Source organism: Erigeron canadensis, chromosome 1 (genome assembly GCF_010389155.1).
Source record: "Erigeron canadensis isolate Cc75 chromosome 1, C_canadensis_v1, whole genome shotgun sequence".
Lineage (NCBI taxonomy): Eukaryota > Viridiplantae > Streptophyta > Magnoliopsida > Asterales > Asteraceae > Erigeron > Erigeron canadensis.
Genome location: NC_057761.1, coordinates 48,015,666 through 48,027,070, shown reverse-complemented (window position 1 = coordinate 48,027,070; position 11,405 = coordinate 48,015,666). Strand labels below are relative to the sequence as shown.

Here is an 11,405-nt window from a genome sequence, read left to right as displayed (position 1 = left end):
CACCATTGATGTATTGAGAGGCCAACCTATGGTGTACCAATTGTTATGCCATTAGCAACATCAAGCAGCTAAGTTGGTGTGAAAAAACTACAGAGGATGTATTGCCATTAAAACAATGTAATTCCGATATGGTTTCACAACGACCATCACCAAGTAAAACAAATAGCATCCAATACGGTCTTGTAAGTTTGTAATGCTTGCATTCCGACATAAAAACAAGATAATCAGAAGGACTAATGATGGGGACATCAAATTGAAGCCCAAATGTCATTGTAGAACAAAACTCGGTTAAAAAAAACACATCATGTGAAAAGAAGACTCCTAAATTCCACACTAGTATGACATATAAAACAACATATAAATGTGGTTTTAATACCTCTTCGACTAAGGTTATATATCGTTAGAAGAAAATATTTCTACGATAATATAATCTCCAAAAGATATTGATCTTATTGGGCACTAGCGGATTCCATCAAGTCTGGTGTTACTCGCATGCTAAGATAGAAAGATCTAAATCATATCTTATGTCATTGATCACTTGAAAGCAAGAGTTGACGTTAAGGTTTTAACACCAACAATCAGTTTTTTATTCAATAAGAGTGATTGCAAAGCGACATGTAAATCAGGTAGCTGTGATTGCTTTCTCCCGACCTGTGATTCCCTAAACCATTACCATAACCACCCATTAGGTGTAGCACGATCAGCTACAAAACAATCAAAGTTATTGTTTAGTGATGCCAAGCCAGGAAACCTACCCGCTAATGTTGAAGTTTCAATCCATATATTAGTCCAAAACCGGGTGGATTGACCATTACCAATATATCGTGTTATAACCGTAGTGGTTAAGCAATGATGTTAATGAACTGCTGCAAAAGCCGAGCATATCTTTTGGTTTAGTTTTGATTGAAAAGACATGTTAAAATATATTTAGAGACTAACGATATACAACCAAAAACATTAAAAGTACATTTTATCTTCAATATTTGATCTTAAATAATTTATTTAAAAGGTGTAAATTAATCATGAATATCGAAAAGTTTTATCATACGAGTTGTTTTAATTAGGTCTGCACTAAAGAACCATAATGCAGAATAAATCACTATTTAAACTCCCGATAATCACCAAAAGCAAAACTCCTCATCTATAATACCTTATAAAAATAAACTGGCACCCCCTCTTTAAACTTTTAAAACGTGATATGTCTAATTACCCTCTATATTAATACATCTCTATTTCCATTTTATATACTCTGACTAAAATATCGTTATAAAAATTTCAAACTCTATTTCTCCCTCACACACAAATACATATCAAAAACCTAACTAATAATTCGTTCCCCCTCATTTCACATCCCATCTCGAACATTGTCTATTTTTACCACTATAAGGTGCGGACACTCATTTAGTAGGTGAAAATTAAAAATATAATTTAAATTGTGGTTTTCGATTGGGTTTCTCTTAGCAAAATCCATTAATTAGTGTAACTTAATAACATATACGAGTACTAATCTATATAGGAGAGACTAATTATAAAGCTCCATCTCCATTTTCTAGTTGCTTCTAGTCGCACTGATAAATTTTGAGAAATAAATTAGTAATTCGAGTAGAAAGAAAGGGGGGAAATGGCGTGCGTACATGATCATAGCTGCGAAGATCACGATTGTTCATCCGATTGGTCTCTCTACAAACACATCGACTTCCCTAAGGTCCCCCCCCCCCCCCCCCCCCCCCCTAATTCTTACTTTATTTTTCTATATCTATACCTAAATTATCTATTAATATCAATTTAGGTTTTTTCAGTATTAACTGATTATAGTTCCTATTATTATGTATTATAATTATATATATCGCAAATATAGGAACTTATATGTGTTCTGGATTTTGAATATGGTTGTATAGGTGTCTGCATTGAATGAGGCTGTTCCTGGAAGTGTCAAAACTGTTTTTAAAGCCTGGGAGCACCGCCTAAGCTCCTCCGAGGTATATTCTCGCTCTCTTGCTTGCTCGTGTTTTTTAATCGTTACGAGTTCCCATTTTCTTTGCTTCTGCATCCACTGCTGATTTCAGGAATTGTGTTTTTTTTATAAAAAAAAAAAAGAAAAGAAAAGGATAGTCGTAAATAGATAGATAACAGGTGATCTACAACATTAAGCTTGACATTGTGAAAACGTTTCCAGATTGTCGTTGATGATGCCAGCCACCACCAATGGTGAGTGGCGACGGTGTAGATAGTGCTACTATTGGTTTAATAAAATGCATCTTATATATTTTCCTGCGGTAAACACTGATTTAAGATACTAATTAAAGAGAAAGAAGTCAGAAGGCAGAGAGATTATTCAAATTGTAACAAAAGCGAAAATGTAAATTAAGATTTACATCTACATCTATACACTGGGTGGCTCTTGTACTTGGGTTTACTAAAGTGTTTCTTGTAAGTATTGTATCTCAAGCTGATGTTGAAAAATTTGGATGCGGTTGGTACCGAAATGATTTGTTCGTTTGGAGATCGACTAAAATATATTATAAAACTTAGAACTGGGTATGGAAGGTGGAATAAGTTTATGAAGATGTCCAAGACTAATTTCTTTTTCTTGTCATATTTATTAGTTCTGGCAATCAAGCTGGTTTTTGGGTGTTGTTTATTCACATCATCATCCTTCAGAATTCAATTAGGATCCTGACACTCTCTGTATCATGTTATCACTGATCTTTTTCCACATGACTTCATTGGGGTGGAAGGATTATATGCCAAGACTAGTATGGCAGTCATTGTCATCGTTCTTCTTTGTACATAAAGTGAGAGATAGAACTTTCTTCTCACATGCATATAAAAGTATAAAACCACTTTCATCTTGAACAATACTTTGTTAAAATATTCTCAAGTTTCTAACTGTTTAATTTTTACTATGGACTTCATTTGATTATTTGAATAGAAAAAGGACATTTGAATTTTACGTATGTGTTTATCTGTGTATGCAACAAAGATCACTACTAGTTTAGTTGTACTAGTTCATTACTGAAGTTCAGTTATTCCTTCAATATGTGCAATGTGCTATGTATTCATCCAAAGCACTTCCATAGGAAAGAGTACCATAAAGTCTTAAATTTAACATGATGAACTTTCCCCCTTTGATTATGCTTTGTTGTATGTGTCCCTTTTTCCCCCTTCGTTATTTTAGCCTTTGAATCGGGCATTAAATTCTGACCAAACGCTCTTTTATGCTGCTATCTCGTTTGGGTTGGATGTTTCTTGCAAAATTCGGCGTTCCTTTTTACTATCCCACTTGCCAATTCTGCATTCTATGAAGTCATTGTTAGTATTTGTTCTAAACATGATTAGTGATTTTCTTTATCGGTACAGGGTGTCTTGGAAAGCAATGAGGGTGATCCTGAGTTAATTGTTTTTATTCCGTAAGTGGTACATTATCCCTTTTTCATTTTTCTTCTTGGCAACTTGACTTGCTTTGTTTTTTGTTTCATGTTTGTTATTGTTTTCCTTTGAATGCTTATAGGTTATATAACAAAGTTAAAGTTGGAGTATTTAATGGGGTAGAATAGATGTGAAATAGTGATTGCAAGTATAATGCAAGACTATAGAGTTAATTGTTTGTGTGAACAGAGCCTTTCTTTGTAGTGCTTGGGGACACTTGAGATACAAACCTTGTTACTTGAAGAAAACTTAGCCGCTTATTGTTTTACCTAAATATAAAAAGTTTAAGATAAGCCTTTTGCATTCATCTTATTTCTTAATAAGTAATTACTGTGAATTGCAGCCATGTCTTTAAAGAGTTTGAAAGTTATAGTTCTCTAGAACCGTTTAAACTTGCTGACCAAAACAAAAAGGAAAATCCTGTATATGTAAGGTTTACAATACAATTTCGAACCTGATATGTAAAGATACCAGTATGGTGGAAATGTGGGATAAGATATGGAAATAAAATCTATGGTACAAATGCATCTAACAATTTTATGCTCAGAAGAGTATTATACAATGTCCAAGTTCTCATGATATGGTATGACTTTAATATGTGGTTATTGGTTTTTTTTTTTTTTTTAATGAAACATGGTAAATATATTGTATAAGAATGTTATTTATAATACTGCATGATTGTGGGATCTGATTGTGATAGATTTACATCTGATGTCAAGATAAAGAGCATTTCAGTTGTTGGTGGTGCTGATGGAACAAGTCCTTCCAAGATGAGAGCGTAAGTAGACCTCGAAACCCTAATTTTTTAGCTACATATATAATTGATCTGTTGTTAAAATTTGTTTCAAAGAAATTACACATGTGTGTACAGTATACAATTAATTATCTGGTCATGGTACCCCATTGGTCCAGTCCATCATCAAAATCCCCATCCCTGCTAATAGTTTTTTAATTATGAATTTTTTTCCCTCAAAAGGTGCTAAATGATGATATGCGATGAAAATGATGGGCACCTAATACATTATGGGGTCCCTATTTTCTAAGTAAAATTTGGAGTGTATGGGCATTTTAGTGAATGAAAAGACACCGACCTTATAGTTACATTTTAGTTTTGTGACCATTGTAAGGAGACTATCAAAAAAGGGAAATGATATATCCTCATAAATTTACCCTAAAGATCCTCCGAAAACCATATGATTGTGACATGTGGATTCCATTAATTCTTTTTTTTAATCTTATCTCTTGATTTTGCCATTTAACATCGTCTTATGATTAGGAGGATTTTTAGGCTAATTATTTAGGAGGATTAGTCATTTCCCATAAAAAAAAATAGGTGAATAATATTGTTTATGCCAATCTGCCATTATTAAGGCTATGGTTTTCTGCTCAAACTAACTCTAAATCTACTATCATAGAAATGAAAGAACATTCTAGAGCATACATATACTGAAAGTTAACAAGAAAATGTTATCTACCAGATACAGCCATACAGGTTGGTTCGGTTTTATGACCATTAGAAGAATGAAACTCATGATCCAATTGATGAGAAAAGAAGACACAATTTGAACCTTGAAATGGCTATTTTGTATAATTACTTACATTAGATGAAGTATTTTCATTTTGTAGAAAGATTAAAACTTGTAGGTCTTTTTATCATTCTAATATGTTTAGTTGGGCTTTGTTTAATTGGTATGAAATAACAATGTTTGAAAAGATATATTCTACAAATAGTTATCATTGGTTGCGAGAAATTTGGATGAAAGCCTCATCGTATGAGATGTTAGTTCTTGCACAACGTTTCAAAAAGTTACTAACTAAACTCTAAATCTACTAATCGCATGCAGGTTTATCAACCGTGAAGGAATTGACTTCTCAGATGCTCAGAGTATGCAAGCTATTCAGGTCTGTAGGCTAAGCTAAACATGTCGGTAACCTATCAGTTGTAATTTTAATTTTTGCTTATAGTTTTGTTTGTTTATGTTTTTAGGAGTGGGATCTGGCAGAAAATATGCAAGGGCTGTTAGAATACCAGACAAGGTGCATAATCCTTTCTTTCTATTATAATCACAAAAGACTTTCGTTTTATTTGCTTTTCACTTCATATCATTTATAACTCTTTTCACTTATGATTATGAGAAGTACTGATTGAGAAATCTTATTTGAAAAGAATTGTACAATTGAGTTAATACCTTTTTTTTTTCTTAAATCTATTTTGCTTCTGAAATAGCAAACTGATAAGATGTTAGTATTCTATCTTCTCAATGAGTCAATGCATGCTCATCTTTGTGTTGACCAGGTACTCTAGGTTCCAAGGCGTTGGAAATCTGACGTTGCATTTTCCTGATAGTTATGGTGGCGACACATCTAGAATACAATACATTGGGCTAAAAGGTGAAGCGACTCAGGTAGATACATTTTGAGATTTTTCTTCCTTTGATAGTTCTTGTCTTCTGTTTTGTTTCCTTTTGTGTGCTTGTTCATAAGTTCAGTTTTATCCATTGGACAGTTGAAGAGAGATGTTGTTGCAACAATTGTTTATGAGCTTATGCCAAATCCTTCTGATCACAAGTAAGTGCCACATGTTTTCTGAATTTCTAGTTTGAGATCTACTCGTCTAACTATTCACTATTAGTAGGCTTATGCTGGAAATATCAAGTGAATCTAAAAATTTGCATGTTCCTTTCTTAACCTTCTGTTGATCTTCTAAGTGTAAAATCACTGTTTGCGTTGCAGGACAAAATCGGAAACTGGAGGTGGCATGTCACATGTGGAGTGAGTTTGCCGGTGTAGAAGTAGGTCCTGCAATATATAAAAAAGTTAGTAGACCGCACCTTCATCTGCTTAGAATTACTGATATAACTTTTTTTATTTGCTAAAGCAAATCTTGCTATGTACTAAACTAAAATGATATGTCTGCAAATTATATTAACAAAATTTAAAGTCTATATATGCGGAAACGAGTCATATTGCGTGATCATGCCTACTTCTTTTGTGCTGTTAAAAACAGTAGATAGATATCTGGTAATAGATTTGATAGATTCTGCTATCTAAGAGACTTAGTTAAGAAGTATAGTGAATGATAACCTTTACTTGGACGGGTATCTTCCAAATTTAAATGGTATGCTAGAGGTTTTATAGACAATATCTTACTTAACGAATGAGTAGTTTTTGAGCATTCTTATCATAAAAAGCATCTACCAGTACTAAAAGAGCATTTAACCGGATTAACCATTAAGCCCAATCCCTATACTTCCAACTTCCAACAAATGGGTCATCCACTAAGCCTGATTCATATGCCACATTAAAAATTAGGATTCACTTTAATAAACATGTCTTAAAGATGTAATATATGCCTTCAAAAGGATTCTCCTTTTATATAACTTCCTTTTTTATAATTTATTGGGTTTTATCTATTCATATCCTGCCGTAAGAGTTTGGATATAATAAATAACTAGGATGGCTTGCAACATCACTCATTCATCTCTTGCTATAGTGGTTATGCTGATTAAATAATTCATTAATCTGTACCTTCGTTAACAATTTAACATTTATTTATATTTGTATTTATATTTTTTATATCGTCGTATTATATTAAAGTATATTTTATTTTAATTATCATAATGAACACTATTCATTTGAGGCAGACTATTGTAGTTTGCCTTTTCTTTAGGCTTTGTATATTGGCTCCCAAAGTTTTGTAACTTTTCAATGGAATATAAGTTGAAGGAATTGGTTTTTTGTTAACAACATGAAGGAATTTCAATTGAATGGAATCTGATGGAATTCATTTCCATCAGAAAGTAAGACCAAATAGGATATGAAATATTCATATGGAATTTGTAGTGTAATTCCATTGAACTCGATCTGATTTTAGTGAACCATACTCCCCCACAAAGAACACACCTCATTCTAATATATAGAAATCCGCTTATACACAACTCATGTAGACTTGAGGGGGCTTGGCCAACCCTGTTTGGCTGTTTCTTGCCTTCCATAATTTCTCTTTTGAGTTTTGATATCTAGACTGACCAACGGTTAGCAGTGGTGTTTCGCCAAACTAGTACTATAGAGTTGAGTCTCTTAAGTGGTCATGGATTTTAGACTTGTGACTAACAGTGTGTATCCATTTCTTTGTGGGTAAAAACGCCAGCCATATTGAGGGTGCTACATTTATGTTTGAGGATGCTGACAACATGTTTATTCCATTATATTGAGTCTTTACATAGTTCAAAACTTGCTAATCGCAAAGGTGTTTTGCGATGTACCAGTAGGAACTGTACAACTAAATGATAAAGGTTGTACTAATTTTATAGAAGTCAACATAACTGGCATATCAAACCTTACATGAAACATTGCTGTTTACATCATGAATAAATATAAAGTAAATAATAAAAGACAACACAAACGAATTTAGTTTGCTAACTGCTTGGCCCTTGCTAGTACTGCAGCCATCTCAAATAATATTGTCAAATGAGCTATAAAAAATTGGCTCTTCTGATGGAATTCGCTGTAGATGAATTTGTTAATTGTGAGTCCCAAACACTGCCAAAATAATCATGCTGATCATTTTTTATTATCAGGCCACACCGAAGGTCAAAAGTAGCCTTTTGGACCTTAGGCTTTATTCATGTTAACACTCCGACTACTAATCATAATTTATAAATAACTATGACACCCTAAAAGATCTTTTCGCTACCCAAAAATCTGTGGCAAAAAGTCGTGTTTTTTAAACTTTAAAAGTAATCACTTTTAATAAGTTTGACCAGTTTTGGGTTTTTTTTTTATAGAAAATAGTGTTTGGCAAATGAAAAATCTATATGCAACAATATATTATGCATCTGTAAGAGAAATAAATGTTATGGTGACCTCTTCCTAATAAATTGGTTTAATGTTTTGTTACCTAAGCATCCCATAGGGAATAGTCTGGTATCTCTTCCCAGTCACCCATATGATCAGAGTTACTAGCGTTAGAAAAATACATTCTTTGATCTGCCATAAGAGCATCAGTCAATTCCATCCACAATTTCGGGGAATCAAGTGGAGAATCATTTATAGCTTGAATTTGGCTAGGTGAAAGTCCGATGTTTGTAGGCACTGTGTGGCTTGAGCTTGACCCACCCTTCTCTTGCTCATATTCATGCATGGCAGGCCTGAGCTGCAAGGCTGCTTCTTGAGCCGCCATGCGTATGCATTCTGCACTTGAGCTAGCTGGCCTTGGGAGCTCGTTCACCCTTTCTGGGAAATTGAGCCTGGCTAAATCACCCCTTAAGTAAAATGCCGCCGCATCATAGGCAGATGCAGCCATTTCAGGTGTCTCAAAGCTCCCAAGCCAAATCCGGGAACTCTTCCCAGGCTCACGAATCTCAGACACCCATTTGCCCCATTTCCTCTTGCGGACACCAGTGTAAGCTGAAGAAGTACCACCTCCACTTGTGGTACGATGACCGTTTTTGTTCATTCTTAAATAGTTTTGCTTAGAATAGTTTTGCAAATGCAATCCAGGCATGTATTTATAGTAATACAGTTGTGGATATAATGCAAGTCATTTATATATAATTTAAGTTTTTTATGGGAGCTTCCAAGTAGTTACAATCTTCTTCCAAGAATCATTACTAGATTTTTTTAAAAAGTTTTTGAAGCATAATCTTTGCTTCAAGACAAGCAGACTTGGTTTGGACCATTGAGAGTTCTGACATGTGTCCCTTCACTCGTGTGTGTTTGTGTTTAGTTTTTTTATAATACATTTGGTCATGGAATCTTAGCAATTAACCATATTTATTAATGAAATGATGCACTTTGAATATGGAAGACAGAGATATGTTTTTCCTATTTCTAAAACACGGTTTCCCTTGAGGTGGTCTATCCTTGTTCTTGGGTCCACTGTATCTTTTCCTAGGACCAAAACCTGCATTTTTTTTTTAATACGTATTGAACGAATATTCCTCTCTAGTACAAGTTATTCATGTTCACTTTATACTAATTGTTGTTCATGCTTCGGGCTGCACTCGATATCGTGTGGTTTGCTTATGAAAGTGTATATCTTGGTTATGTGTTATCGGCTCAAACAAGTAAATAAAAAGTAACATGTAAAATGAGGTGAATTTTTTTTAATACAAGTGTACTTCACCAATCAACCGACGACAAAATATGCACCAATCAACCAATCGAACCAAACAAAGAACCAACGGATATTAGAAAAACGAACTTTGTGGTTTGATTTTGGTTTCCTATTAAATGAATGTAATTATCAACATTATTATAGTATATTGACTTGAATTAACTAATACCCTAAACTCAAATCGAACCTGAACTAGTGAACTATAAAGGAAAACAAGAACCAAAAGCTTTTTTTTTTGCCGAACATTCAGTCGGTATGCGACATCAGGGAAACCTAACCGTATAATGGTAAAGCCTTGTAAGTACCCTAGACAACGAGATGTTGACCATAAGCCGTTACAAGTAATTGGAGGAAAAAACCTGAAGACTTGTCATCCCTATAGATCGAACTCAAGACCTTGGATAAAACCTGGGATGCCTCTGACCAGTTGAACTAGTCATCATTGGCAAGAACCAAACGCTTGTATTACCGATCAATGTTCACCCCTACATGAATTTCCTAAGTTGATTTATTAATAGGTTAGATTATTGTTAAACTAATGCCTCCCGAACAATCACCAAAACATGATACCAATCCCAGTTTCATATGGATTTGCGGGACCGATAAGGTACCGTCATTTTCTAGAATTTTCCCTATATTGATCCCATAAACTACCAAAAGTCGACATGGGTTCCGGTCTCAGTTGAAATTTGACATCACTTTCTGGTATCGTAATCGGGACGAGAAATTTGGTCATCCCTTGGGGTGATGTCTTGTGCATGCCGAGTGTTAAGATGGTCATGGAGGCATATAGTTGATTTTGCCATCATGGTTTGGTTTGACTACGTGAACAAAGTCAAAGGTTCAAATGGGAATGGAAACTATGATGAGAGCTTTGAAAATGAACATTAATTATCCATTTTGATAATTAGTTTGTTTTTGTAGAGAACAGCTGGATGTTAGTAAGCTCCCATATATAATCCAGTCATTTTCTCTTGAATTGCCTCGTCACTTTCTCAATACTCGTTCTTTATGTTTATAATCAAAACGTTTTGTACTGTATCTTATACTTGTTTAATTTAGATATTTATTATCAGAAGACAATAAATTTAGATTCTTTTATTACAAGTATACTATATTGAAGTTGTTTAATTGTAGCCAAAGTAATCTTATGCTAATGTATGGGGGTAAGGTTTATAGAAAATCACGACAATAGCCAATTTTCGTTGCGATTGTACCAAAACAGCTAAGGTTTTTCGGATTATCACAAAATAGCCAACAAAAAATGAAAATCGCAACAAAAAACGCGAAATCACAACAAAAAATGCCAAAATGGCAACAAAAAATGCCAAAATCGCAACAAAAAATGGAAATCGCAACAAAAAAGCAAAATCGCAACTCGCAGTTTGCAGTTCGCAACAGTTTGACTTTGACTCGGTTTTTTGTTGCGAATTGCAACTTGTGATTTCGCGTTTTTTGTTGTGATTTCCATTTTTTGTTGCGATTTTGGCATTTTTTGTTGCGATTTCCCGTTTTTTATTGCGATTTTGTTGGCTATTTTGTGATCATCCGAAAAACCTTGACTATTTTGGTACGATCGCAACAAAAAATTGGCTATTGTCGCGATTTTCTCTAAGGTTTATGTGATAAGCATTTACATATGAATACAGGTAATATAGATTATAAATCGATTTCCTATATGTATATGTATATGTATATGGTATACGTCAATGCAACCTTAGCAACATAATTTTCTCACTAATGCATATATATACCTCTATTATGCTCCTCTCAGAACCAGAGTGACTAATCGAATTGTTTGCAAATTACAATAAATGCAATACAACACAAATCGACCATTTGTTTGGATAATTCATTG

At 33.9% G+C, this 11,405-nt stretch overlaps 2 protein-coding genes across 2 annotated transcripts; one reads left to right on the top strand and one right to left on the bottom strand.

The window, feature by feature from the left end:
• The first annotated feature begins 1,542 nt into the window (after positions 1-1,542).
• Positions 1,543-6,406, top strand: LOC122584821 (PITH domain-containing protein 1). Its single transcript, XM_043756885.1, has 9 exons — positions 1,543-1,705; positions 1,899-1,979; positions 3,361-3,410; positions 4,130-4,207; positions 5,274-5,331; positions 5,417-5,466; positions 5,726-5,834; positions 5,936-5,997; positions 6,163-6,406. The coding sequence occupies exons 1-9, from the start codon at positions 1,622-1,624 to the stop codon at positions 6,203-6,205; spliced, it is 615 nt and encodes a 204-aa protein (XP_043612820.1). The 5' UTR covers positions 1,543-1,621; the 3' UTR covers positions 6,206-6,406.
• A 1,890-nt stretch (positions 6,407-8,296) lies between these two features.
• LOC122586008 (ethylene-responsive transcription factor ERF021) lies at positions 8,297-8,969 on the bottom strand. Its single transcript, XM_043758125.1, has one exon. The coding sequence runs from the start codon at positions 8,933-8,935 to the stop codon at positions 8,330-8,332; it is 606 nt and encodes a 201-aa protein (XP_043614060.1). The 5' UTR covers positions 8,936-8,969; the 3' UTR covers positions 8,297-8,329.
• Between the last annotated feature and the right edge of the window lie 2,436 nt (positions 8,970-11,405).

Coding starts and splice junctions, on each gene's coding strand:
- LOC122584821 (XM_043756885.1), top strand. CDS start 1,622: ATGGCGTGCGTACATGATCATAGCTGCGAAGATCACGATTGTTCATCC. Junction 1,980..3,360: donor ACCGCCTAAGCTCCTCCGAG/GTATATTCTCGC, acceptor TTATCGGTACAG/GGTGTCTTGGAAAGCAATGA. Junction 3,411..4,129: donor GAGTTAATTGTTTTTATTCC/GTAAGTGGTACA, acceptor TGATTGTGATAG/ATTTACATCTGATGTCAAGA.
- LOC122586008 (XM_043758125.1), bottom strand. CDS start 8,935: ATGCCTGGATTGCATTTGCAAAACTATTCTAAGCAAAACTATTTAAGA.